The sequence below is a fragment of the Pantherophis guttatus genome, chromosome 1 (assembly GCF_059756535.1).
Source record: "Pantherophis guttatus breed Tessera chromosome 1, ASM5975653v1, whole genome shotgun sequence".
In the NCBI taxonomy this organism is placed as follows: domain Eukaryota; kingdom Metazoa; phylum Chordata; class Lepidosauria; order Squamata; family Colubridae; genus Pantherophis; species Pantherophis guttatus.
This window is the reverse complement of record NC_142063.1, coordinates 219,168,732-219,192,452: the sequence shown is the minus strand read 5'-3', so window position 1 is coordinate 219,192,452 and position 23,721 is coordinate 219,168,732. Positions and strand designations below refer to the sequence as shown.

Below are 23,721 nucleotides of genomic sequence, written 5' to 3'. Positions count from 1 at the left end.
GTCTAATTTCCTAATTGTCTAATCTTGGCTTTAGTGTAACAATTCTGACTTATATTATGTTGGCGGTCCCTGTTAGTTTTGAACCCATGAATTTCGGTTAGCCAACCAGCAAAGTAAACTAGAATGAGTTATCAGTGGAATGTAGTTATATCAGAAGAGAGATTAGTATCCAGTAACTTTCCCCTTTTTCTCTTCAATTTTTCAACTGACTATCAATTTCTCTGTGAATTAAAACAGTACCTCCATTCAGAGCTAACAAATCAAATTGTCCATAAGCTGGGCAAATATTTATTTCACAAAAATTGCACTTCCTTTTTCAAAATCCCATTTTTAACTCATTTTATATTGAGTTGGAATACTGCACCTTCTTAGAGCAGACAAAATTACTGAATAAATTACAGAGATCCTCATTGCCAAGAATTATGAGGCGTTAATCCATGCTTCAGTAAGGGTCGATTGACTTTGGTGGGGCTATTTCTATGCTCCTTATGTGCTTCTGCTTGACTTCTTTTAGCCTTGGAGGTAAAACACTAGAGCAGTTTAAAGCCACTCATGTGGAAATCAAGCCCTACTAAGTACAACCTATGGCATATATGAGATATTTTCCTTGAATCGCTGCCCATATTCTTCATTTAAAGAACCAGATAATGAAGTTTTTCAGAAACATCAGGATAACGTTATACACAGATGGTACAGAAAATGATGTTACCTGAAATAGTATAGTGTTAGTTTCCATCAGACTATTTAAAAACCAGCATAAAAATACATGGAAACTAGAATATAATATGTGAGTCTATGTATCTGATTCACATCTCAGATTCCTTTACTTCACCCACTCCTGAACTTTATATCAGGTCATGCTGTGGAACTTCAATTATCACAGGGTTCTAATATGTTTTGAACAGCCTATCAGTGCTAATATAATCATATAGAATAATTCTATATTCTATATTTATCAAAATACAGTATCATAAAAATATGTACCGTAGTTAGATATTCCACAACTTGAGATTATATTATTCATTTCTAATTTTAAGACTATATTCAGTACTTTTAATAAAATACACTGTTTTAATAATACATTGTTCATAATAGATTTTGACAGTTTCCTTTTAGTTATGAGATTGGTTGCATCCACAGAGATACAGAAAAATGAGTGGAATAAAGAATTAGAGAGATGGGGAACTTGTGTTTCTCCAGAATTGTGGAGCACAATGTTTCTACTGAAAAATGGAGGATGAAAATTAGAGATGGTTTTTATGTTGTAATTTTTAATGTTGTAAGTTGCCCGGGAAAATAATTAAAAAAGGGTTCTTTTTCAACCACCACACCCATTTAATTCAGTTAAGTTCATTTGATAACATCTAACAACCCTCTTAACATTTCCCATACCTGCCTTATTCTAAAGAATGTGACGTCTAATGCCATGTTCAACCTATTTTCACCAGACAACACATGCTAATAGGTTAAGCCAGGGGTCGGCAACCTGCAGCTCTGGAGCCTCATGCGGTTCTTTCGGCCCTCTGCTGCGCTCCCTGTCAGCTGATCCCACCACTGGCTGGCCCCACCCCACCCCTCCAACTCAGTCCTCGCCTGGCCTGTTTTCTGTGGGAAACGGGTCCAGATGACTCTTTGAGTGTTTAAGGTTGCAGACCCCCTGGGTTAAGCAGTTCATATAAGTTAGACAACACAACTAACTTTGGAAGTGATGGAATTACAGGACTCACCTTCAGGTTCACCACAGAGTGTGCACTGTGACTCTGCAAAGAAGAAGAAAGAATGTAATCAATACCACTTTTCCCATAAAGGGAGCATCCTTGTTCAGCTGGAAATGACTCCTTATCTAACCACTGACCCCTGGTGGCACAGTGATTAGAATGCAGTATTGCAGGCTAATTTTGCTGACTGTTGGTTGCCAGCAGTTTGGCAGTTCGAGTCTCACCAGCTCAAGGTTGACTCAGCCTTCCATCCTTCTCAGGTCGATAAAATGAGGACTCAGATTGTTGGGGGCAATATGCTAATTCTGTAAATTGTTTAGGGAGGACTGTAAAGCACTATGAAGTGGAATGTAAGTCTAAGTGCCATTGCTAAGTGCTATTGCTATCTTTTTAAAGTTACCCAATCTTGATGCTGTAGTTCTCTGATATATTATATCTCAGACAATTAATACTGAATATATCAAATGGTGTGTCTTTTCCTTCTTTCTTTCTTTTTTAGTCTATAATAACAAGCTATATTGATTTATAGACAGTGGATATCTGAGAAGTACAAAGAGATGAGATTATGAAAAAGCTCAGGCAAGCATGTCGAGAGATATGGAGAGACCTGACCCTTAGAATTGCCAATGGACAAACACAAATGAATGGATGTCATCATCATCATTATCTTCGTCGTCATCATCATCATCATCAACGTCATGTAAGCATTATTTATGCATACCTAAAAAGGGGCAGCATGATTCACAGGGACAGTTCTTGCCCACCATCTATTCTTCACATAAACCCATGCTTATCTATACTTATATATGTGAGCTCCAACTAACACAGAGATTATAATAGAATTGACATTGTATCCAATTTGTATTTATACCATATTTCTCCAGTTTAAGTGCAAAAATGAGCTAGTCCTTCTATAAAGGTTACATCGTTTCCCTCCCATAGACACACACACACACACACACACACACACACTATATATATATATATATGTAGGTCTTTGGTTATTCGGGTTTCTTCCCGCATAAAATTGGAAGTGTCTTGGTGACGTTTCGACAAAGTCTCATTCGTCATCTTCAGGCTGGTGTTTTCGGCTTCGTGCTTCTAGGAGCAATGACATTGCCAAAAACACCAGCCTGAAGATGATGAATGAGACTTCGTCGAAACGTCACCAAGACACTTCCAATTTTACGTGGGAGAAAACCCGAATAACCAAAGACCTACATACAAATACCCGCAAAAACCATATATAAACACATACAGTATATATATATCTGCAAACAGTTGGATAAGTCCAATTGTCTTCCAAGGGCTAGCAACCTAATTTTCTCTCAAGAGCATGCATACAATTTTTATGTGGATGAGATTCTTGTTAAAAAGTGACTGAGCTTCAAATATACAGTATCTACTATCATGACTTATTTAATTTCTACCCACCGAACCTTGTAGACACGCTTAGTTAGGAAAGGCTTTAATATAGGAATCGCCAGCCTGCCCATATGAAATCTTCTGCACTTTTCATAACGACAAGCAAAAGAGAATTTCAAAAGATAGTTGTTTAATTTAGATAACAGCAGGAATTCTAAGAACTAAATGCGGCTGCCAAAAATCTTGTCATCTGCACAATGAAAGAGACAGGAAAAAAGGTAACTGTGAAAAGTTTACCCATCCCCATAAATGCTGCATCTGAAGTGAGCCAAGCATATTACAGTAAAACCCTTTTTACTGAATTGTTCACATATGTACTCAACCTTTCTACAAGATTGATTTTCAAGGCCACTCATAGGAAGATAAAAAAATACTTTTTTTTTATTTTTTTTATGCCTGCATAGAATTTGGTACTACAGAGAATGTAGAGAAAAAGTGGTAAGCATTTCCAAGTCAGGAGTGCTTACATTCACTTTCTTAAAATACAAATAAAATGAAGGAGAAATAGAGTCAGAGAAAGGGACTGTGGGTTGAGAAGTATCATGGATCCAGAAATGTTTTTAGAAATGGGACGGAGTTCAAAGGTAACTCTGTCCCTACGCTCTCAGGAAAGCTTTGTAGGTAGATCGAGATATATACAAGTTCTGGTTTTATTAAAAATGAACTAAAACAAGATAAGTAGTAAAGCTACAAGTGGCACTGCTATATTGATGTTCATGAACCCTTGTTTTCAATTGCCTTCCTGTTTGCCCCACATAGAATTAGATAGAATTGTTGCAATTGATTTCATATACTGTGTTGCTGTTGTCTGTCTTGTGTACGTTGTCTGTCTTGTGTACTTTGACTTTAGATAGCTCTTTTCTGAATGTAAATTTGGGTTTGTGAGCTATCATTATTCCTAGGGGTTGCAGTATTCTGTTAGTAATTTCGGATGTTCCTTTGATCTATGGCAGGACTTGTTTTTGTGTTGTGTTTGGCTGTGTGTTTTGTCAGGGTTTGGATGACAAGCATTGTATTATGAAATTTTTTGGATAGCCATTGCAGAGGAAAACATTGAAAAGGTGTCTCTTTTCTGTTTTTCTTAATGGCTTGGTGCTGCTTTGGCTCTTTTGAAAATAGTCTGGATGCAGCTCTGCTTGTGTGCAGTGGGGAGGTTGCTTGTGATATTTAAAATCTGGTCTGTGTGCGTGGATTTTCGGTATACTCAAGTTGTTAATTCACCATTATCTTGTCTCCTTATGTCAATATCTAGGAAGGGGAATCAATGTTCTTTTTCTTCCTCACGTGTAAAACTGATCCCAGTGAATACGTTTTTTTTTTCTAATTTGATTTATATGCCACCCTTCTCCGGAGACTCAGGACGGCTTACAATGCGTTAAGCAATACGTTGCTGAGTAGATGGTGTATAGATCCAGCATATGAATATGTAAGAAACCAGAACATTTGACCGACCAATCAATGAGGGAACCAATCAGCTGCTCAGAATTTAAATATATCTCCAAACAAACAACCAATCACCTGACCAACTGACCAAACTGGCACACAAGACCTTTATAAGCTAAGGAGGATAGGACAAGAAAATCCTGCTGATGCGGTTACTTAGTCTGGTAATAAAACGTTCAGAAACTAAATTGAAACAAGCTTGGAGAGCAAACCACTGCCAAAATCTAAAATCCGAGCTACAAGTATTTTCTATTATTTCATAGTGAGATGTACTAGATTCTTAGATGTTTCTTCCTTTCATTGCCTACTGTTTTTTTTTAATTACTTAAACTAGGTGAACAGCCTTGTAAAAAACTAATCCTCATATTTCCATCTATTAAAATTGGAAGACTCATCTTCTGTGTTTTTGAAAGAGCATGTCTTTTGAAGATAACCTTCGATCAAGTAACTGCTACTCAGAGGACTCTCCCCTTCTTCTCAACAAAGTGGATTGCCTTGTGTTCTCATTTAATCCGTTTTCAATACATAACCTACTATTGATTGGGGCACCATTCAGATATATGTTGGAGTTCTACTAATATACTCGTTTGTGTATTCTCTCCCTAGGAATATGTGTAGACATGTGAACAGAAGAGGCTACATCAGGGATAGGTAGGAGTAGATCTTTAGATGTTTTGGAACAAACTGTCAAGGTTTCAGACTCCTAATAGACTGGCAATGCACAATAGGCAGCCCCATTCCTTCCCCTCCTCTCAGTGTTAGTTGATGAAAAATATCGCTTGAAGAAAAACCACAGCACTTTTTGTGAGTTTGAGACAAATACTGATTACAAATTCCTGGGGTGAGCATATTCTCAGAGGTATCCTGCTCTGTTTATCCATCAACCTGAGTTATTGTTTTGCAAACTTTAGCTGATGGCTCTCAAGGTTGTCATAAAATACAAAATCGTCCTACTATTGCTCTACAAGCCCTTTAATTTAAAATGGCCAAGTTGCATGAAGGTTTATTTAATTTGATAAAAGCTTCTGGTTGCATCTCTACCTACTGCAAAGTTTTCATGCTAAAACATGCCGTTATTTTTTCACCCTTATCATGTAATGGCCCTGTAATGGTTCAGGGTGACCACTCCCTATTCTGGAGAGTCCAGGCCACAGGATTATCTCCAGGGCCATGGTGAGGAATATTCATGTGGTCTGGCAGAAAAAAAAAATGCTTTCCTTGATCAGGAGGTCTTCAAACAATCCTATTCTGATCACCTCACAATTAGATTATTGCAATGCACTCTTCATAGGGCTGCCCTGGAAGACCACCAGAATCTACAGCTGGTTCAAAATGCAGCAACACAAACTATAATAGGTGCCTCTTGATGTGTCCACATGTTACAATGGCTACAGTAGCTACATTGGCTGCCACTTGGCTTCTGGGTACAATTCAAGGTGCTAGTTATTGCCTATAAAGCTAATGCATGGCGTGGGGCCTGGATATCTGAGAGACTGCTTATCTCCAACAGTTTCTGCTTGCCCATTATGATTCAGCAGAGTGGGTGCACTCTAGGTCCCCTCCATTAAACACTGCCAACTTGTGGGAGCTAGAAGTGTGCCTTTTCTATTGCAGCCTCCAACATTTAGGACAGCTATCCCTTGAGAGATAAGGACAATACTTTCTCTCCTGGGGTTCTGGAAAGCTTTGAACAGCTGGCTGTGGTCCCAAGCCTGGGGCTGATATTTATCATTTGTTCAATGTCCCCTGTTTGGCATTGTTGTTTTTGCCATCTCTTGGGTTATTTTAGCCTGGACTGTCTGTATGATTCAATGCATTTAGTTGTTTTCACGTTTTCCTAGTTTTGTATACTTGCTGGCTACACTGGAGTTGGGCAGTCAATAAATTTAAGTAAATAAATATTTATTGCCACTAGACCACCATGTATTGACTACACACTTTTGTGCATAAAGATTTGTCTCTATTATACTGTCATGATTGGGGTTTAAAAAAAATCAACTGTACAGGACTATTAATGTTGATTCTAGAACTAATATAGCAATAGTAATAGCATTTAGATCTATATACCACTTCATAGTGCTTCACGGTGCTTTCTGAGTGGTTTATGGAATCAGCATATTGTCCCCAACGATCTGGGTCCTCATTTTACTGACTTCGGAAGTATGAAAAGCTGAGTCAATCTTGAGCCAGTCAGGACATATATGAACAAACAAACTAAAAGGGTTTGTAAATAGAATACTTGCATTCCTATAAACTTTACTATAAGCTTCACTTTGAAAGCCTAAAAGTAATGAAATAGTTTTGCATCTGAAACTTGCAAACTATCTGCTTTAACATTCCATCAGCTTAGAGAAGAAATGGGCGATAATGTTATATTGCAAGGAGAAAGAGAAGCTGCAATAATAAAAGGCTTGATCAGCTCTTGAATGGAAGCATCCAATTTAATCTCAATCCTGGGTAAATCTCATGAGTAGCAGACAATTTCTTATAAAAATGTTTCCTTGTTGGCAATTCAAATATGGCACAGTTTATTTTAAATCAGCATTATCTCAGCATGATTTCAGCTATTTTCCTGCTGCTGGAAAGTGCCATCTTTCAGTTGAAATGTCATAAGGCATGGATTCTTCACAGTAATTAAAAGATATTGTGAACCTTCTTCTTTATGTACAGACATTTTTAAATAAGCTCTTCAGAGTGCAGTTATTAACATGTTGCAGATTGTGTGCGCACTGGTGTTTTTTAAAAAGGCTATTTACATTTTCAGCATGTTTCATCCAAGGACCAGAAGATCTGACAATTTGTCTCCTCTGCCAAATTTTTGCTTCTTAACTCAAGCTTCCTTTCCTTTCACTCATCTCATTTTAAAGGTGATTAAGGAACCTGGCTCTCCCCAGGTTCAAAAATTAATTTCTCAGGGCATGGCAAATGAAGCTTAAAATCTTTATTTGCTGACAACCATTCAAAAAAAAAATTCTACTTGCTAATAGTTTTAAGAAGTAATTCAGACATTAAGTTCTATAATTCTGCCTTGGGGAAAGAGGCAAAAGAGGGCAGAGACAACCTTCTCCCCACACCCCAACATTGGTTTCCTTCACACCATATAGAACTGGGGTCTCCAACCTTGGCAACTGCCAAGGCAAAGCTGGCTGAGGAATTCTGGGAGTTGAAATCCACAAGTCTTAAAGTTGCCAAGGTTGGAGACCCCTGAAATAGAAGAATATTTAAGACTTGTTATCTCACAAGTGGGATTTGTCTGAATTTTTGCTGCAAAATCTGACACAAATTAACACTAATCAGCATGGTATCTGGATACTTGAACAAACATTACACAGCCAAGGGTTAACTAAATATATACAACTAATTGTGGTCCTTTGTCCCTTATTTTCATAGCGACCATAACTGATCAGCAAATGTACTGGACCATGTAAAAGAGTTCAGTTATTTTCCTTCACAAGTCCATTTAATTAAATGGTTTTCCATCTCTGTCTTAGGAAACAAGTTGCAAGAAGCAAAATAGGAGACTGAAAATTATTTACAGTGAGAATATAGAGAATAGTTTTGACCTAGATAAGAGTTTGTCAATAATGGCCGCAGCAACACATTTTAATTGAGGCTGCTTACTAAAACAAAACAAAAAAACAAAAAAACAACAACAGGCTTCTTGTTCAACCTATTTTGAAAATGCCAAAGCTTCTCTTGGCCTATAAAGTTTTACCTCTCATGTTTTCAGTTCCTGAAATTGTAGCTTAAACAGTCTTCAGCCACAACCAAAGCCCTGAACTCTGAGTCACATTTTTGAAATAATTTTCCCATTGCTCTCAAAGCCTGCAATTTGTCTGTGTGGTTTCCCACACAGAGGGGGCGCTGAACAGAAAGATTTCCAACCTAATTTATTTAGCAACCATATTGCTTTAACAAATCTCTATGTAGACTCTGAGAGACCACGGAGCTACAGGAAATTTAATGATAAAGTTCAAGCTTGCACAACACAGCAGAACAATGACAAGGTCAGTATAATCTGCCCTAATAATTGTATGAATACTTTTTTTCTGGATACAAATGCAGTAAATATATTTTACATGTGCTTTGGGCTGCTTCTGGGTGTCTGTTAGCTGGACCTTTATTCTGTCCACGGGCTTATAGTCCACTAAGTGACAGTTTTCTCTTGTGCCACAACTATTAATTTAAATGTTATTCTTGAAATAACATTAAGGTGCTGTTGTTTTGCTTTGGACTGTTTGAAACTTAAGTAACTTAGCGCTATTCTGTTCTCTTCTTTTGTTCAAAAGGTTGCATTGAAGGCATAGAATAGCAGTCAGTGATAAAGGAAATATGTTTTCTGGAAAACAGTGTAAAGAAGAAAACAATAATAGTCTTTATTATACCTCATAATAGGGTTTTGCTCTTTTTTCTAGGTTGAAAACTGTGTTTGACTTTAGAGTGGTATGGTAAACGGAAGGAGTATCCATAGGACCCAAAATAATTGTGAGTGGAACAGAGAGAATAGCAATAGCACTTAGACTTATATACCACTTCATATTGCTTTACAGCCCTCTCTAAGTGGTTTACAGAGTCAGCATATTGCCCCTAACAATCTGGGTCCTCATTTTACCAACCTCAGAAGGATGGAAGGCTGAGTCAACCTTGAGCCTGGTGAGATTCGATCTGCCAAACTGCTGGCAGCTGGTGATCAGTAGAAGTAGCCTGCAGTACTGCACTCTAACCCAGTGGTGAAATTCAAGTTTTTTACTACCGGTTCTGTGGGCGTGGCTTGGTGGGTATGGTGTGGCTTGGTGGGCATGGCAGGGGAAGGATACTGCAAAATCTCCATTCCCTCCCCACTCCTGGGGGAAGGATATTGCAAAATCTCCATTTCCACCCCAGTCTGGGACCAGCCAGAGATGGTATTTGTCGGTTCTCCGAACTACTCAAAATTTCTGTTACCGGTTCTCCAGAACCTGCTGGATTTTACCCCTACTCTAACCAGTGCACCACCATGGCTCTTACGAGAAAAATGAAGTTTGATCTTATTTCATTAAGTACTAAATACAATTGAATTCTATACACACTTATGTCTGCAGAGGTGGTCAGAAACGCAAGATGGTGATTGAAGAAGAACAGGCAAAGCCTTAATACAACATTGGTGTGTGTACAAGGGAAGGGCTTCAGTTGCACTATTGCAACCGCCATTTTGTTTTTTTGATCCACCCCAAACAATGTAATTTTAATTATATGCATATATAAATTAATAAAATAAAATCTAGTTTTTGATAATTACTTATAGATTTCTTCCAGGCGATCAAAGCAACTTACGTGTGGATCTCTATTGTATTCCTACAATAGTAATGTTGAAAGTTAGGCTAGGCTGACAGCCACTGACTTACCCAAAATTACCCAATGACTTTTCATCATATGAACTTGAATCTTTAGCCTCTCAACTCCTATTTTTGTCTCCTAATACAGATAGTCCTCATCTTACAACCATTCCTTTAGTGAATGTTTGAAGTCACAACAGCACTGAAAAAAAGTGATTTATAATAATTTTTTCACACTTACAACCACTTGCAGCATCCCTATCATCATGTGGTCAAAATTTGGATGCTTGGTAACTGGCTGATATTTATGTTGGTTGCAGTGTCCTAGAGCCCTGTAATCACTTTTATGACATTCTGATAAGCAAAGTTAATGGGGAAACCGAATTCACTTGACAACTGCACTGATTTATTTAACAACTGTAGCACAAAGGGTCATAAAATGGGATAAAACTCACTTAACAACTGTCTCGCTTAGCTTAGAAATTTTGGACTCAATTGTGGTTGTAAGTCAAAGACTACCTATATTACAACATGTTGACTCTCTAGAAGAGAATAGAATAGAATAGAATTTTTTATTGGCCAAGTGCGATTGGGCACACAAGGAATTTGTCTTGGTGCATACGCTCTAGTGAATATACTTACTTACTAATCAAGTATTCAGGTATTTTCTCCTCTCCCATTACAAAGTAGAGTTTGATTTGTCTCTATCAGCCACACCTACAGCTTTAGAAGCTGCGTAAGTCAGTGATGGCTAACCTTTTTGCCATCACGTGCCAAAAGCGGGGGGAGCGGGGAGGTTGCACACGTGTGCCTACATCCATAATTCAATGTGCCCCGTTCCCCCACTCATGTGCGCACAACTGCCCCACTCTCCCCACGCTTTTGTCACGCAATGGCTTGGTGGGCCTGATACGCCCGTTTTTTGCCCTCCCCAGGCTCCAGAACCTTTCTAGGGATCTGGGGAGGGCGAAAATGGCTTTCCCCACCCCCCAGAGGCCCACCGGAGGCCAGAATCAGCCTGTTTCCCGACTTCCAGTGGGTCAAGAAGGCCAGCTGGCTGGCGCACGCATGCACGCCGGAGATGAGCTAGGGCAACGCTCGCGTGCCCACCGATATGGCTCCAGGTGCCACCTGTGGCACGCGTGCCATAGGTTCACCATCATGGGCCTAAGTCTTTAAGTGTGGATTCTGCTCTGTTCCCTTGAGTTTTGGCATCTTCAATTAATCACAGTCCTTTTGCACTTTCCGAGCTAGTGTATTAATGCAGCATTTCTCCTAAAGAGCCACCCAACTCTTTAGAAACCGAGTTCATTGAGAAAACAGGCTCCTTGATCATCCACATTTTATGTAACATGATTTTAGACAGTAAAACATTGGGAGAAGGGAATATAAAAATAGAAAGAAGCTTCTGTGAGTCACAGAACATAAGATTCAAGAGGTCTGAGCAGCACTAGATTGAAAGGGAAGGAAGGCTAGAAGGAAGAATATCCTGATGGGTCAGATCAGCGCTCTATCTTCACAGAGACCAATTATGCCCACGGGAAGTCAAAAGAGAGAAGGTGGTAATATTTGATAGAGAGGAGTTATGCTGTCTTTAAAGCCATCATGGCATCATTTCAGGTGGTTCTTATGTCTTCTCTTCAGGAAGGGTTCTCATTGGATCTGTGTTTACTCACAGGGAGTTAAGGACACTACCAATACCAAGAGTATCAGTACCATAAAAGAAGACCAAGAAACCAACTCGCTTCCACTTTGCCCTTCAGTGTCCTTAAGCATGCTAATTCCTCACGTTCTTACTATCAGCCACTGTTCACCAATATATCTGAAAGTGAATCTGTCCATGAAACCATTGACAAAAATATAACTAGACATATTGCATTTCCTGAAACAAGGTCTTTTGGAGTTCTAATCACACAGAGGTTGTTTCAGAAATAACTCTTAGAGGTCCAATTGGTTGCCTTGTTTTTTTTAAAACAAATTAAGAATCAATTATCCAAAGAAATTTTGGTTTATATGGAACATCGTGACATGCCTATGGATTTCATGCCTATGGTTGGTGTGTAAACTCCATGTTCGAATATTTCCTATAAACAAGGCTTCTTTGTATAGCAAGATAATAGTAAAAATGGATCTTACAGTCTGAAAAACCAGCAAAGAAAAGCAATGTGAGTTCATTAGAGAAGAAACTGAAAACAATAAGGCTTCACAAGCCTTTCGCAACAGGCACTTTACAACACACGAGAGTATGCTCGAAGCCCCTCTCTCTGCATCTTTTTTCAGGTTTGCACAACTGCTTTGTATGTGGAGCCAGCTCTTTCTGCAGCAAAGCAAAAAGGTTGTGCAAGCAGTATTATGCAGGAATGCATTAAAAAAAACAACAACCCAATTCTTTCCCCAAATAGGTATCATCCTAGAGAATAAGAAGACTGAAAATTATGTCTGAAGGTGACAGGAATTGGGAGTTGGCAATTAGTTTTTATTGTTCAATATCATGCCTTTCTGCTATGAGGTTTTTTTTTTTTAATTTGATTTATATGCCGCCCTTCTCCAGAGACTCAGGGCGGCTTACAATGTGCTAAGCAATAGCCTTCATCCTTTTGTATATTTATACAAAGTCAGTTTATTGCCCCCACAAACTGGGTCCTCAATTTACCTACCTTAGAAAGGATGGAAGGCTGAGTCAACCTTGAGCCTGGCGAGATTCGAACCTGCAGTAATTGCAGGCAGCTGGTCTTAACAGGGTATTTAATTTCATCCCCACATCAGTAACTCTACATCAAATCAAATATCCATGTGAGCTTCCATGATTAAGAATGTTCTTGAATCAGATTGACTGAATTCAACACCTTCGCTGCTAAGGTTTAAGGTCAAATATCAGAGGATTACAGGTAGTCCTCAACTTATGACCACAGTTGATCCCAAAATTTCTGTTGCTAAGTGAAGCACTTGTGAGTTTTACCCCATTTTATGACCTTTCTTGCCATGGTTATTAAGTGAGTCGCTGCAGTTGTTAAATCGGTAACATAGTTGTTAAGTGAATCTGGCTTCCCCATTGATTTTGCTTGTCAGAAGGTCGCAAAAGGGGACACTGCAACTGTCATAAATACGAGTCAGTTGCCAAGGGTCTGGATTTTGATCACGTGACCACAGGGATGGTACAACAGTCGTAATGGTCATAAGTCACTTTTTTCAATGCCAATGCTTTGAACGGTCACTAATGAACTGTTGTAAATCAAGGACTACCTGTATTGAACAGCCCTCTCTGTTTAAGGGGGAGGGATATGACATTATCTAACTCCAGTCTACAACTCAGTCCTTTCAATGGTTCCAAGAAGGCTCCACATCCATTTGCATTACTCAGGTGACCCTGAGGACACAGATAAACCTCCAGGTGACCTTAACAACCCACTAAAAGAAGGCAAATGATCCACTGTCTGCAAGGAATATAATCCTTCTATTCCCCACCATCCAGTCAGAGCTGAAGAAGCTTCTTGGATGAAAAGCAAAATGTCTTCAAAGAAAAACTAGAAAATCCAGTTGTGTCTTGAAAAATAACTTTGGGGGGACTTACATTAATTACATTAATAGCCAATGTAACATAGGGAAGGCAGTAATTTGGTTCGCAAGTCAAAAGTCAATCCGGTTCAATCAAAGTTGGCAATTTAGGTCAGGATTCATGCAACAAGACATCACAAAGGGGAGGTCTATCAAGAAGCAGAAATCCAGAAAGACATAGGCCTCATTTCAAACAAGTGCCTTCCCTCAAGGTGGGTGAACCTATTTCATTATGAGACTCATTCTTGTCAAGGTTGACTTGGCTGTAGTAAAATCAACTAGGCAAAGTAGAGTAGATGTCATTGCTTTCTTTTCCAATGAGAATGACTGTGCAGTCAATAACAACATTATTTGCACATGCTGGATGTCTACATGGCAGATCTAAATTTCTACAGGGCAGAACCCCAGGCTACAAGGACTAATGTTGGCCCAAATCTTGTTCAGGAAAGTGTTGAATTTCCTGGCCTATCTTCCTTCGGTGAGAACTCTTCCTCTGGTAAATGCATGACAAGTTGCTTTTGTGTTTTTCTCTTTCATTCAATGCTATTTTACTTCTTTGTGACAAGTTACATTTCATTATTAAAGATTTCCATGGTATAATTTCTAATACAACATTGATTTGAGGAAAAAGCTATCCATTTCTCAACAGAGTTTCCTAGTAATTCTAATTAAATTATATTAGCTATTGTCTTAAAATCAGTGGCAACTAGTTTCTTGTATTTAGAGTACTTTCCAGCTCACAACTAAAATGCTCATTTACATATGCATTGTGTTCCACAATGTGCATTCAACCGGTATATACTGAAAAAAAAGTTGTTGCAATTACTGCAGTGATGTTGCAACTTATGATTTGTCTGTGTATTTTTATCATACATTAAAGTACATATGAGGAAACTATGCTATCAGTGAACTATAGTTGGGTCATGAAACCACATAAATCTCTAGATATATGTAATGCTTAAAGATCAAGAGCAAGTTTAAGATGAAACAAGCAACTTTAGCAAAGATGGTGCAAACTTAAAAAGCTTCTAATTAGCATATTGAATGTTTCATGTTTTCTTATATCAGTATAAGATTACTACGGAATATTTGTCTTTGTTACGTAATGCTTTACTGATGTCAGGAAATTGGATCTGCACTCCATTTTCTGTCATTTAAAGATAACGAAAACTTCTATATATTATTGTACAGTTCAATACAGATGGGATAAAAGTTATAATTTAGAACCATGCTTAAAATCTTTTAGTCATTTTCAGAATTTTGCTTCAAACTTTACTACTGTGTGCCATAGCTATAAAACCTGTTTGGCCTGTAATAATTTTTTTTATATATTTTTGTCAAATTTGTCCAATTACAAGAAAAGTATTGCCATTGGTTTAACAGATAAACCTCTTGAAATGTTTTCAACTTGAGGAACATTGAGGCTTGAGGAAGGGAAAAGATACTGTTCCGGAAAATGATTTTGCTATCATTTACCATAGATAGCATGATAGATAACATAATATCTCCTGTATGGATATCTGTCTGTTCATGCACACTGCTGTTAGTGAATGCCCAGGAAGCCAAGAAATATACTCTTAAGTCCTCCCAAACAAGGAGGCTTGCAAATGTATGGAGACTTCCTTAGGGAGAAAAAAGAGCTTGTGCAAATATATCAATGCAGAGAAAGTCACCAAAAGCTTCTAAAACACTTGCAGCAATGACTCAGCATTTCTAAATCATCTCCGCATGTTCCGGACCACGTCTTTTGAAAGATTTGCACAGTAGATTCCCTGTCTCAACTATTATTTTTGATCCTCTTAAATAAAAAAAATGTCAAATGGTGTCAGGTTGCCTCTGAAAGCAGCTGCCAGTTTCAATTACCTGCGTTTCCCTTTCAATCTATGGAACAATTTTAAAAGCAGGGAACTTTTGGCTCTCGGGATGGTGCCAAACAACAACTGTGAGCGGCATTTATCAACATCACCAGTTCTGAGAAATGCTGGGAGAGGTGTCATTAGAGTCCTACATTCTACGGATGGTAAGAAAGGCCAGTTCATTATAATTCGTCAGAAAGTAACTATGGGTAGTCCTTGACTTATAAACATTTGACTATCTGAAGTTGCTTATGATTGTTTTTCACTTGACCATTGCAGCATCCCCATGGTCACATGATCTAAATTCGGATGCTTGGCAACTGGCTCATATTTATGATGGGTTGCAGTGTCCTGAGGTCATGCGATCCCCTTTTGTGACCTTCTGATAAGCAACGGGGAAGCCAGAATCACTTAACGATTGTGTTGCTAACTTCACTGCAATGCTCACTTAACAACTGTGGCCAGAAATGTCATAAAACGGAGCAAGCCTCATTTAGCAACTGTTTCGCTTAACAACATAAATTGTGGGTTCAGTTGTGATTGTAAGTCAAGTATATACTGTATATCATTTGACTGAGAAAATCTGTCACCATTTCCATCCATTCGGATAGCATTAAGCAAAGTTTAGCATGGAATGATGAACTTGTGGCCCATCAGATGTTGAAGAACTATCTGTCATGTCCAATGACAAGGCATGGTGGCTCCAGCAACTTCTGGACCAAATATAGCATGCTCCAAACCCAGATGTGAATTAATTAAAGTGAAACTTGCAGTTCCTCCTCTGTAAACATAGACATAATGCATTTTAGCAATTGTATGTTCATCATTTGCACATCATCCAACTTCCAATACTATCTTCTGTTGCTCACTTCCAAATGTCCTATTATTTATTTACCTTAAATCTTACCTTTAACTGTGCAAATTGGTGAAAACAATATCTCTCTGCAGCCAATTGCTCTCTTGATTTCATTTTATATTCTCCCCATTCCTGTTCTAACAACTATCAATAATCTTCATCAATATATCAATCAATTAACTATCTTTCTTTACCTACTATTTCTTTCCTGCAAAATACTTGTGCTAAGACCCATAAAGGCATTTTTGCATCTTGAAGTATTTTATGTTTAATCTTTTATTTCCTGCCCCCCCCCCCTTTGCCATGAAAGGGAAATATTAGGTATATCTTCCTGCCATTGTTTAAAGAATACATCAGTCATCAAAATAAGTATACTTTGAAAAAACAAATCATTCTTGAAAAACATTCATTTTTATCACAGAAATTGGGACATTTTTCCCAACTACAAATATTTTAATAAAAGGCTTTTAAACTGCACAAGGAGTCACAAGTCTGATATGTGCATTCCTAGCAAACAAAATTTCTGCATAAGCCTTCATCATTAAAACAGTTGGTAAGAGTTAGGAACTCAAAATCAATAAACAAAAAACCAAGATACTAATGAAAAATCTCACTAATCAACAAGAAAAGGAATTAGAAAATGAATTAGGCATACAAACTACAAAGAAAGTAAAATACGTAGGAATATGGCTCACCAATAAAACCTCATCAATTAGAGAAGACAATTATGATAAATTGACAAGACAAATTAAAAAAGACTTAGAAATTTGGAAAAAACTACAATTATCTCTTTTGGGAAAGATCGCTTCAATTAAAATGAATGTCCTACCTAGAATTTTATACTTATTCCAAGTGATCCCAATAAAACCGGGGAAGAATTTCTTTAAGGATTTCAATAAATTAATAGCAGACTACATCTGGCAAGGGAAGAAAGCAAGAATTAAAATAAAACACCTACAAGATACAAGAGAAAGAGGAGGACTGGCACTACTGGATTGGGAAACATATTATAAAGCATCAGCACTAATTTGGATCAAGGAATGGATGGAACTCAAAAATAAAAGATTATTGAATTTGGAAGGATTCGATCTACAACGAGGATGGCACTCATTTCTATGGGAGGGCACCGATAAACAACATGGATATTTTCAGAGGCATATTGTCAGACAAGCATTATACCAGACATGGCAGGGCATTAAAAAAGCACACTACGATAAAATTCCGGAATGGTTATCGACCATGGAAGCTCAGATCTACCCAAATGCCATGGATATCACCAAAATGAGAACCTATAAAGATTTGCTAAATAACCAAGGGGAACTAAGAACAAAACAAGAATTGAAGGAGATAGGTACAGACATTGACTGGTGGCCATACCTACAAATAAAATCAAAGTATAAGAAAGATTCGGCTCAATTTGGATTCCAAAAAGGCCAATACGAATTAGATAAAATTTTACAAAGATCACAGGACAAATTGATAAAAAAAAATTATAATTATTTACGAGGATATAAATTAGAAGAAGAGGTGGTTAAAGAAAACATGATTTGGGCAAAGAATTTTGGCTATAATATTGAATCAGACAATTGGGAAAAATTATGGACAATAAATTATAAATTAACAATGTCTGTACTGTATAAAGAAAATCTGTACAAAATGTTTTATAGGTGGCACCTCCCACTGGCCAGATTGGCAAGAATGTTCCCCAATACTTCTCCAACATGCTGGAAATGCAGACTTCATAAAGGAACCCATTATCACATGTGGTGGACCTGCCCAAAGGCCAAACAATATTGGCAAACGATCAGAACACAAATAGAAGAAATTGCACAACAAAAAATAGAAATGAGGCCAGAAACCTTTCTACTAGGCATAATAAATGGACAATACGAAAAGGAAATAAAATATTTAATCATTCATATAACATCAGCAGCACGAATAATTTTTGCACAAAATTGGAAGAGTAGTGGCATACCAATAGAAGATAGAGTAATTAGTAAAATCATGGAATGTGCAGAAATGGACAGACTCACAAAGGAACTACAAGATAAAGAGGAACACGATTACTATCTAGTATGGGAAAAGTGGTACACTTGGTTGGAAGATAGAAAAGGGAAAAAAGACTAGAAAGTAATTGGAGTGACCTAATATAGAAATAGGAACATAAACCACTAATGCAGGTTAATAGTGAATTATAACGATAGACACAAGAGAAAGACCAAACAAGAAGGAGTCAAAAGCACAAACAAGAACAAACATTACAGTTGCGACAACTTTGATAAGATGTATGTTTGAATTTTTGTTTACATGTTTTGTATGTTTTGTTGTCACTTGTTTTGTTTTCTCTGTATTTTTAAATAAATAAAATTTATAATAATAATAATAATAAAACATTTGGTAAGAGTTTATCGGTGGAGATCAAGGTTTGGAATCTGCATGTTATAGGGCCTTGAAACTGAGCACATTTTTTCTATAAACAGGCCTTCCCCATATAAAATACTTTTAAGCATTTTATAAACATATATCCCCCTCCCCAATAGTTTTTGTATGCATTTCCAAGAACGTAAATTATGACAACCGTTTATTGTATTTTAATTTAATAACAATGTTGGACAATTTAGATCAGGGGTGTCAAACTCAATTTCATTGAGGGCCGCATCAGGGTTGTGTTTGACCTCGGGGGGTGGGGGTGGGCATGGCCAGGGGGGGCATGACCAGTTCAACATCATTCATGTTGGGGTAACCATGGCGGCCTGAGCACTCTGCCAGCAAAAACAGGCTCCCAAGCTCCGTTTTTGCCTGTGACGGCCTCCTGTAACCCTCTGCCAGCAAAAACAGAACTCAAGAGAGCCGCCCTCACAAGCTTCGTTTTCACTGGCAGAGGCACTGCGGCCGGTCCTTTGCTGTTTTCAGGGTGGCTCCACGGGCCAGATCTAAGCGCCCTAGGGGCCGGATTCAACCCCCCACCTCAATCAGGTCAGTCTAGCTCTTTAAAATGTTATAAAGTCATTCAAGATTAAAGGACAGTCTGTGAATAAATTACACCCTTGGTAGCAACTTAAGAGTTCTGAGGTCCAGCTCTTATTAGGTTGCAGAGCTGGAATGATGGAAACCTGGAAATACCTTTATATCTTGCTCCCTTGACACATTTATTTTGAAGCAGTGATAAGAAGAGTCTATCAATTTCAATGTAACTCAGAATTTTATTTTTCCATTTATATTCAGCTCTATTTCTACATCAACTCTACAAGTTCAAATATTTCCTACTAGGAAGCTTTTTGTATTCCTATCATATACACATAGTTGTGGATTATTTTCATTAATAAACATGTTTGTGAAGAGGAAGGACAATTAAGTATGTTCACTGCCTTGAGTTATTTATAAGCAATGATAAAGGTGGGATAAAAAAAAAATAAAGTCAAATCAACAAACAAACAAACATAACTCCATTCTAGAACTTTGCATTCTGACCCAGATAAATTCTGTTTTAGCTATATGATTTAAAAATCCAAGAGAAATGAAGCTTTTCTCTTTTCTTCACACATTAAATAAATTCCTCTGATAGAAAGTAGCTTTCAAGTCATCTATGTTTAAGCATCCTCAACATAGAACAAGCAATTACAGGTAGTCCACGACTTATAACATTTCATTTAGAGATCATTTGAAGTTACAAAGACACTGAAAAAAGTGACTTATGACCATTTTTCATACTTACAACTGTTGTAACATCCCCATGGTCATGTGATCAAAATTCAGATGTTTGGTAACTGGTTCATATTTAAGTTAAAGTGTCCTGGGGGTCTTGTGTTCACCTTTTACAACCTTCTGACATGAAAAGTCAGATTCAATTAACAACCATGTTACTAACTTAACAACTCTCAGCTTTGGAAGCCATATTAGCACTGGAAGCGTCCACGCTGCCACCTTCTTGTGTGTGTGAAAGTAGGAGGGGGGATTTAGTAGAGGGAATGTAGTTAGACAAAATAGCATTCTTCTTTTCGGTCAAGGTCATACAGTCCTGCATCTGGGGAAGGAGTGGTTTGGTTGGAGTGATGTCTCGAGATGGGACAGATGGTGATTGACATGTGATGGACTGATGAGTGCAGGAGATGGATTTCGGGTTTTTGATTTACTGAGGGAAAATCAAAAACCCGAAAATCATTTACTGAGAGACAGAACTCTCAGATTCGGGTTTTCCCAGATGTGTCAGTATACCTACTCTAATAAATGGAATTTTGAGAAAATGCCTGTCTCAGAGTTTTTAATTGGAGTTGGGTTTTTCTAGAACACTGAAAACAACTGCAGTGATTCACTTAACAACTGTGGCCAGAAAGGTCATAAAATGGGGCAAAATTCTCTTAACAAATGTCTTGCTTAGCAACAAAAATGTTGGGCTCAATTGTGGTCATAAGTCAAGGACCACCTGTGCGGCCCCTTCTTTGCCTAATTGATGGATGTTAGAATTGTACAAGTATAACTTTTGAAAACTACTCATTAAGTTGGAAGGTTGATTTTAAAATTTAATTTTAGGCATTCATTAAGAAATTAACAAATAATCAAGTTCATTCATTCATTCATTCGATTTATACGTCTCCTCATACAATATAAAGAACGGTTGCTGGAATTGGGTAAGTTTAGTTTAATGAAAAGAAGGACTAGGGGAGACATGATAGCAGTGTTCCAATATCTCATGGGTTGCCACAAAGAAGAGGGAGTCAAGCTATTCTCCAAAGCACCTGAGGACAGGACAAGAAGCAATGGATGGAAACTAATCAAGGAGAGAAGCAACCTAGAACTAAGGAGAAATTTCTTGACACTGAGAACAATTAATCAGTGGAACAGCTTGCCTTCAGAAGTTGTGAATGCTCCAACACTGGAAGTTTTAAAGAAGAGATTGGACAACCATTTGTCTGAAATAGTATAGGGTTTCCTGCCTAAGCAGGGGGTTGGACTTGAAGACCTCCAAGGTCCCTTCTAACTCTATTATTCTAATCATTTTAATCATCTCAAACCAGTGATTCTGGGTGGCGAACAATCATAAAATCAATTAAAGCTACAAACATAATAATAATTTTTAAAAAGGCCAGGAAAATTATAATCTGTAGATGTAAACTTTAAGTACATACTTAAAATATGAAGAGTGTTTAAACAAGTAACTTCATTTCCTGTCAAAAATAATTATATAAATCTAGCAATTTTACTGAGACAAATTTCTTTAGTCATTTTATTTTTATGTTAAGATGTATGTTAAGTAAGGAAATACATTTTCTGTAAAATGTAGCATTAGTGTGTGTTACACACATCTAGAAGGTATCTAGCAGTATCCACAATTTCTAACAATATTCATAAGATAGTTGAAAAGATGTTAACTTTTCAGGATCAGGAACAGGTGATTAACGAAAGTGGTAATCTGCAGTTCCTTTACGGTCCCCATTTCAGAGTGAAGGTAGCACTCATTACATTCTGCACTGGCTTTTTAAGTTAACAATTTGCAGGAAATTAACAATTTGCAGAACAGTTTGCAATAATGACCTTTGTTTCAAGGTGTTCTGTATTATTCTGATTACATAATCTCTCATATTTTTCTCAATGGCACATTCTAGGTATATACATTTCAATTCCATTGAAAAAAATCAGCACAATTAGAATTTATTAAAATCTTTTAAACTTTGCTGCCTTCCATTAAAATTCATTCCCCAAATATCCTCTGGAATAATGTGATGGTGTTTTCTGGATATGGAGGTCGGGGATGGGGAGGGTAAACCCTGATCTTATAAGGTAATTTATTCCAAAATGAGGCTGTCACTGATAATATTTTTATCCAGCTCCTCATCCTCCTGGCCTCTCCAGAAGAAAATACGCAGGGCAGGTGGAGACTGTCTAAAGAAATTGTTGTCATAGAAATAGAAATAGCACTTAGACTTATAAATAAATAAAATAAATAAATAACTTTATTGTCATTGTACAAGTATACACAGTATACCCATACAACGAAATTCACTTAACACCCAAAGACCAGGTCCAACACACATAATAATCCCCAAACACACTCCCACCCACCACAATTCCCCACCCTTAAACCACCCAAACATCCATACAACAGACCAAGTAATACTGTCCAACAGCTCACTGATGGTGGCCCTTTTGTTCATTGTTGAGTGCAATTATAGCTCTATATTATCTATATTATATTATATTATCCACTTCATAGTGCTTTATAGTCATCTCTAAGAGGTTTACAGAGTCAGCATATTGCCCCCAACAATCTGGGTCCTCATTTTACCAACCTCAGAAGGATGGAAGGCTGAGTCAACCTTGAGCCGTTCAGCATCGAACTCCTGGCTGTGTGCAGTGAGTTAGCCTGCAATACTGCATTGTAGCCACTGTGCCACCATGACTCATAACGAGACTAAAAGAAACTAGGGTCAATTTGTACTAAAAATAATTCCAATGATGCTGCTGAGAGGCACAGAACAAAAACTTTGATTTAGAGGTATTATTTTTCCTAAATTGTTTACATGTGAATCTTTTGAGCAATCACGTTAACAGTTTTCCATTTAAATTACGATAGGAATAAGTCCAGTGGCACGCCATGATGGTTGTATGCTATTTCCAAACTCAAGAGCATATATCTCCAAATCCCAGCTGTTGAGAAACAACTTCAGTTTGAGAGGATAAATAAAATTACGCTTGGAAGCTGGGTAGCACTTTTTATGAGTTCAACATGTTTTATCACCATGCTTTTTGTAATCCTTTCAAGAACCAAATTACATCCTTTGAGTCACATTTTGCACACAGAGGGCTGAAGCTCAGAGGGAAAGGCTTGCTTGGAACTATCTAGTAATTAAGCATCTAGTAGCTGGTGTCAGAGACAAGGGTCATGCCAGGAATAAAATCCAAAAAAACATTTCAGCCCACATAAAAGCATCTTAAGTCAAATGAATACTGGGAGTAGTGCCTTCCCTTATAACGCCCTTCTTCTTCTTCTTACAGGAAAAACCACAGTGTGGCTCCTACTGCTGGTATTGCAGGGATCCCTTCAACATGGTTAAAATAAAGAGTCCAGTTTCTCACACAAAAACAATTCAAGGCTCTGTGACATACAGGACTTAGCACTGTTTTGCACGTCAGCATTAGCCCTTTCATCTATGATGGCTTCTTGTTTCCTAGTAGCCAGCCAAAGCTGTAGACTGATAGCTGTGATGTGACTGAAAGATGTGATAGTCCTATATGCAGGTTTTAAGGAAAAGTTAAAAATTAAGATGCTGGGCTTAATCTCACCAAGATTATAACCAGAAAATGCACCTTTTAGTTGAAATCGGAAATTAAGAGTCCAAGATTAAAAATAACTTTCTAACTAGATGCCTCTCTTGCTTTAGGGAAGGATATAAAGGTCTGTTATTCTCGTTTACTTTTCTGTTCTCTTATAGCCCAACCCCAACTCATTATGTTATATATGTGTTATGAGTTTAGTTTAGACCCAGGTCGTTTTAGAGAAACTGAGATATAACTGCAGTTTTTCCTATTTCTGAAAACAAAGAATCTAGATGCTA

The 23,721-nt window shown here is 37.6% G+C and overlaps 1 protein-coding gene across 3 annotated transcripts in view; it reads right to left on the bottom strand.

Annotated features, from left to right (window-relative positions):
• The window catches only part of DLGAP2 (DLG associated protein 2), a 459,052-nt gene that overhangs the window by 249,244 nt on the left and 186,087 nt on the right, over nucleotides 1–23,721 (bottom strand). For all 3 annotated transcript variants that reach the window (XM_034436765.3, XM_034436764.3, XM_034436770.3), the window contains one exon: nucleotides 1,728–1,760. In XM_034436765.3, coding sequence (XP_034292656.1) covers nucleotides 1,728–1,760 — 33 coding nt within the window. The remainder of the gene's footprint in view (nucleotides 1–1,727; nucleotides 1,761–23,721) is intronic.